Here is a 6,832-nt window from a genome sequence, read left to right on the forward strand (position 1 = left end):
ATTGCTCACCCCTCACCATTATTTTGTACTCTATGTGCTTATTACTGAATTTGCTTTAACAGTAAGTCACCGCTAAAAGACATTAGTTTTATATATGCTTTAGTTTAAGTCTTCGTATCTGTTTATGGGTTAGAGCACATGTTTTGTTAATTGATGATAGGCTATAATTGTGTATTTTAGTCGCTTATTATACTCAAATTTACTGCACTTTAATTGAGTTTGAGCTTTAATCGCTAGTGTCTTGCACCAATTGTGTGTTTTATGCCTTGTAGGAGTGATTCCGAGCTATGTAGATGTTATGGAATGAATTTAAGTGATTTGGAGCTTTGAAGTCTGAGTAAAAGCTCAAGGAATTAAGCCGGGGTCGTGTTCGGGGGTCAACGGATGATCCATGTTTTACAACTTTCATGTTTTACGTTTTTCCAAATTCCAAACGGAACAGGGTGAAAAACGCGGTCGAAACCGCGATTGCGGACCTGGTCGCGAACTGAGGCAGTGCACTTGTTAATATGCGCGGCCACTAGCGCGGTCACGAGCGCGGCCGCGCTAGTCCAGGCCTGGAAATTTGTCATTTTTCACATTGGAGAAGGTATAATTGTTTGGGCCCAACCCTACTTGGTATATATACATGAAAAAACAGTATTTTGAGCAGGTTGGACAGATTTGAGACACAGATTCGACCTAAGGAGGCAGAGACACAATAGGAGCAAGGCGGGGAATTCTTCTACGAGTTTTTCCTTCCTCTTCCTATTTTTCATTGTTGGTTATGGCTTTTAGTATTGTAGTTTTACATACTATTATGAATAGCTAATTTGTTATCTAGGGTTTTGATGGAACCTTTTGTAGGATAAATTCTTGTTATGTTTTTATTTAATTGAGCCGTAGTATTTTCTCTATTTGTTCAACTATATTATTCTTGTGGTTGATTGAAGGGCCCTCAATTAGCTGTGCCTATTTAGTATGTATTACTCTGGAGAAAGTGCATATTTAGGTAGTCGTTGAACAACATCACTCCCGACGTATGTGAGGAATCAATAACCAAGGGTTTAAAGGTTGGATTAGGGATAACGAAACCTTGGGTGCGATCTAAGTGAGCTGTAATTAAAGTCAGCTAGCGTAACTCGGGAGAGTATGTCTAGTAAATTATCGTAATTACTCGGGAGAGAATTGCAACACGCAGAGCGCTCATGATCGGTAGAGAGTACTTAAGCAAAATTATAGAAGACATAGCGGGAAGGATTCCGACAATTGGGGAAATCATAACTCTAGACCTCCTTAATCTTTTCTCCAACCTGTAGTATCTTTAGTGTTAATTTATTATTTTAATTTGTTAGTTAGTTAGTTAAACACAAGAATCTTAATATCTATAAGTTAGGAATTGTTCAAGCTTGTATTCTCGGTGATAGTGAACAACTGTAGCTAAGCCTTAGTTCTCTGTGGGATTCGACTCCGGACTTGTAAACCGGATTATATTTGCAACGACCGCTTAGTCCTTTTTATAAGGCATAGTTGGGGTGATCAAATTTTTGGCGTCGTTGCCGGGGAACTAATGGTGTAGTTGTAGGTGTACATATTGCTAGGTTTCAAGTTTGAACTTTTATTTTTATTTTTTGTATTTGATTTTTTTTTGTTTTACTTATTAATTTGAGAAACATGGCATCTTGGAATTATGAGTGTTTTGATGTTGGTAATTCTACTTTTGATCCTTCTTATGCGTTTAGTGGAGGAAACCACCCTGGGCAAAATTATCAAAATATTCCCGAGAGCGAGTTATGTGCACCAACTCAATCTTATGTGTGGAATGTGTGCGATATGTGTGGTGGTCAAGATGGTCACTTTCATGGTTGTGCTTATATTTCTTATCTTCCCCCAACCCCTTACTTTGATGGTTCTTCTTTTCTTGTGAAGTTAATAGGAACAAAGAACCCAGGTATGAGGACCTGAAAGAGATCGAGGATATGCTAAAGTTCCTTATGGAACAATATGATGAGATACAACTGCGGGTACAAAGGCAAGGGGCAACTATTCACAACTTGGAGGCTCAAGCGAATAGATTAATTGAACCTTGTAAAGCACAAGAAGTTGACATTGTGGATAGTAGCCAATATGAGTATGAATTGGCTGCAGAAATTGCGATTATACTGGAGGATTTAAAAAAATACGAGGATGAGCTAGAGGAGGAGGTCAGAGTAGAACACCAGCAATCTATCCAGCTAGAATTTGAGGATGCCGATGTTGAAGAAGTAATAGTAGAGTCAACCAGGGACATTGAAGATACAAATTTAGTTGACNAATTTCAATTGGGAAGTTATTCGAAATACAGCAGAGTTATACTCACTTACGGTCTTAAAATTTTGCAACCGTAAGTGCATCCACTCATATCGAGCCCTTGGCAATACCGTAGCCTTAAGGTGATCATACCTTTCCTTCAGGCCAGTCCACAATTCAAGTGGATCTTTCATTGTTAAATATTCAACCTTCAAACCTTCATCCAAATGATGACGAAGGATAATCATGGCCTTCGCTTTGTCCTGGCTTGATGCCTCATTACCCTGAGTAATGGTGTTACCAAGGCCTTTAGCGGCTAAGTGAATCTCAGCATCGAGAACCCATGATAGGTAATTCTTTCTAGAAATGTCAAGTGCCACAAACTCAAGCTTTGACAAATTTGACATAGTAAAAACTATCAAAGAAGATAACTAATTAGAAATCATTAGGATAATAGCATAAAGAATCTTAAAAATTGACATAATATCAAATTTGTGATCTATATATACACTAAAGTGATAATTCCATAGAAAAGAATACTATTTTTTCTTCTTCAAATTATTAGTATATCTTTGATGTTAACTAGAACAAAATATCTTCTCTCTATTAATTCTATTAACATAAAAATTAGCAACTTTCACATGACAATCATGCAAATAACTTAAAATAAAGAAACATAGAATTCTTTATTTTTACATATATCTAGAGATGTGAGAAATTATAAAACGACATATTAAAGACACTAATCATGAAATCAAAATATACAACGAAAAAAAAAAAATGAACAAATATACCTGAACAACGAAAAGAGCTCATCTTCGTGCTGATAACGTGTTAAAAAAATGTAGCTCAAAGTAACAATATAAAACAAGAAGATAAGTAGAATAAGAGAAGAAGAGATAACTTTCTTATTTCATCAAATGTTCAAGTGTATTCCATCTCACATTTCATGCCTCTATTTATACTATTACATATGAAGGTTACAAAATCATTGTCTTAAACATGGCATTAACAATTGAGATCATGGGGGAAGATCATGTAGAGGGGTTATGGAGGTGTGGGAGTTACAATCATAATGGTGATGAGTAGTGGGAGGTAATTTACATCATGGGTGAAAGTAGTGGGAGTAGTGGACATCCACATTTACTATATATTTTGTAACATGCTACTATATTTCCAACATGCTATATTTGTTATTAGATCTGGTAATCCTATAATATTTAAAAGGATTTGTTAGTATTGTATATATTTCCTAATAATTGATCTACCATGTAAAAATCTCATTAATAAAGCTAAGGAGGGAGGCCTTGTCCAATTGAGACCTATGCTTTTCTTTGGAAAGCCCATGAATCAGTACATGGTCAGGTTTACAGTCAAATTTAAGATTTCTTTGAGACTCTTCCTGAGATTCTTCTAATTTTCTTGAATTTTACAGCATTTTTTATGCTAATATCTTTCCTTATTATTGCAATTTGTCTCTATTCTTAAAATTACTCATGGAAAAGTCCACTACAATGCGAGAAGTTTATGTATATAAAACTTCTGGCGTTGCACTGGACTTTCCATAATAAAATATACGTCATGGTTGATAGAAGAAGCTAGTCAGTCAAGTTACATTTTTAATTCGCCAAATGCGCTTATACAGTGATTATAACGTGAACCTCTAATAACTTAAGGGTAGATATAACTTATAAGGACAATGACATGATCAGTTATTCTATGTGATGATAGGCTATAATTGTGTATATTAGTCATTTATTTCACTCTAATTTATTGCACTTTAATTGGGTTTGAGCTTTAACCGCTAGTGTTTTGCACTAATTGTGTGTTTTATGCCTTGTAGGAGTGATTCCGAGCTATATAGATGTTGTGGAATGAATTCAAGTGATTTGGAGCTTTGAAGTCTGAGTAAAAGTCCAAGGAATTAAGCCGGCATCGTGACAGGGGTCAACTTTGATAGTTAAGAACAAACGAAGAATCGAGTAGGCATATTGCATACTGTCTAGTAAAATGCACATAACTTTTAGCTCGGAACTCCATTTGGGTTCCACAATATATGGTTGGAAATCTAACTCAAAGGGCTACAACTTTCATGTTTTACGTTTTTCCAAATTCCAAACTGAACTGGGTAAAAAACGCGGTCGAAACCACAATCGCGGACCTGGTCGCGGACTAAGGCAGTGCACTTGTTAATATGCGCGGCCACTAGCGCGGTCACGAGCGCGGCCGCGCTAGTACAGGCCTGGAAATTTGTCCTTTTTCACATTGGAGAAGGTATAATTATTTGGGCCCAACCCTACTTGGTATATATACATGGAAAAACGGTATTTTGAGCAAGTTGGACAGATTTGAGACACAGATTCGACCTAAGGAGGCAGAGACACAATAGGAGCAAGGCGGGGAATTCTTCTACGAGTTTTTCCTTCCTCTTCCTATTTTTCATTGTTGGTTATGGCTTTTAGTATTGTAGTTTTACATACTATTATGAATAGCTAATTTGTTATCTAGGGTTTTGATGGAACCTTTTGTAGGATAAATTCTTGTTATGTTTTTATTTAATTGAGCCGTAGTATTTTCTCTATTTGTTCAACTATATTATTCTTGTGGTTGATTGAAGGGCCCTCAATTAGCTGTGCCTATTTAGTATGTATTACTCGGGAGAGAGTGCATATTTAGGTAGTTGTTGAACAACATCACTCCCGACGTATGTGAGGAATCAATAACCAAGGGTTTAAAGGTTGGATTAGGGATAACGAAACCTTGGGTGCGATCTAAGTGAGCTGTAATTAAAGTCAGCTAGCGTAACTCGGGAGAGTATGTCTAGTAAATTGTCATAATTACTCGGGAGAGAATTACAACACGCAGAGCGCTCATGATCGATAGAGAATACTTAGGCGAAATTATAGAAGACATAGCGGGAAGGATTCCAACAATTGGGGAAATCATAACTCTAGACCTCCTTAATCTTTTCTCCAACATGTAGTATCTTTAGTGTTAATTTATTATTTTAATTTGTTAGTTAGTTAGTTAAACACAAGAATCTTAATATCTATAAGTTAGGAATTGTTCAAGCTTGTATTCTCGGTGATAGTGAACAACTGTAGCTAAGCCTTAGTTCTCTGTGGGATTCGACTCCGGACTTGTAAACCGGATTATATTTGCAACGACCGCTTAGTCCTTTTTATAAGGCATAGTTGGGCGTGATTAAATTTTGGCACCGTTGCAGGGGAACTAACACTGTAGTTGTAGGTGTACATATTGCTAGGTTTCAAGTTTGAACTTTTATTTTTATTTTTTGTATTTGATTTTTTTTTGTTTTACTTATTAATTTGAGAAACATGGCATCTTGGAATTATGAGAGTTTTGATGTTGGTAATTCCACTTTTGATCCTTCTTATGCGTTTAGTGGAGGAAACCACCCTGGGCAAAATTATCAAAATATTCCTGAGAGCGAGTTATGTGCACCAACTCAATCTTATGTGTGGAATGTGTGCGATATGTGTGGTGGTCAAGATGGTCACTTTCATGGTTGTGCTTATTTTTCTTATCTTCCCCCAACCCCTTACTTTGATGATTCTTCTTTTTCTTGTGAAGTTAATAGGAATAAAGAACCCAGGTATGAGGAACTGAAAGAGATCGAGGATATGCTAAAGTGCCTTATGGAACAATATGATGAGATACAACTGCGGGTACAAGGGCAAGGGGCCACTATTCACAACTTTGAGGCTCAAGCGAATAAATTAATTGAACCTTGTAAAGCGCAACAAGTTGACATTGTGGATAGTAGCCAATATGAGTATGAATTGGCTGCAGAAATTGCCATTATACCGGAGGATTTAAAAAAATACGAGGATGAGCTAGAGGAGGAGGTCAGAGTAGAACACCAACAATCGATCCAGCTAGAATTTGAGGATGCCGATGTTGAAGAAGTAATACTAGAGTCAACCAGGGACATTGAAGATACAAATTTAGTTGACTCTAGTGTGAATGATGTTGAGGATGTTGAAAGTCCTAAAGTTCATGTGTTTGAGCGCATTGGTCCACACTCCAAGCATTTTTTTCACATTATGTTTGGATGATGATATGGAAATAGAGTCATCCGAGCCAATTGAAGAGTCAAGCAATGAGGAACAAGGTGCCTATATTCTGGAATTCTTTTTGCCAGAAAGTCAGGATTACATACCTCATACAAAGGCCAAAGAGTGCAGAATACTACATTATTTCCTTGGGCCAGTTAGATTCGTTCCACCACCCCACGACCATAATCATAAGCTTGAATCAAAACTTGGAGTTCAATTCATAAGCTCGAGGTGGAGGCAAAAAGTGATTCACGTCGCGCCGCGACGTTAAATCAAGCGCTTGTTGGGAGGCAACCCAACTTTATTTTTTTTAATTTAGTTTATTTTATTTATTTTTTATTTTATTATTCTTGTAGTGTCGATTTTTTATTTTTAGGAGCATGGACACAAAGCCATTGGAAGGATGCAACAGCAAACCAGATGTTATGGTTGGAACTAAGTGTGAGGTACCCACACGAAGGAGCAGGCCTGGGAGAAGTCTGAGT

General features: G+C 36.9%; 1 protein-coding gene across 1 annotated transcript; it reads right to left on the bottom strand.

Moving 5' to 3' along the window:
• Positions 2,283-2,675, bottom strand: LOC109227978. The gene has a single exon (XM_019393166.1). It carries the CDS (start codon positions 2,673-2,675, stop codon positions 2,283-2,285), a length of 393 nt encoding a protein of 130 aa, XP_019248711.1.

This window comes from Nicotiana attenuata, chromosome 6 (assembly GCF_001879085.1).
Source record: "Nicotiana attenuata strain UT chromosome 6, NIATTr2, whole genome shotgun sequence".
NCBI classification, from domain to species: Eukaryota; Viridiplantae; Streptophyta; class Magnoliopsida; order Solanales; family Solanaceae; genus Nicotiana; species Nicotiana attenuata.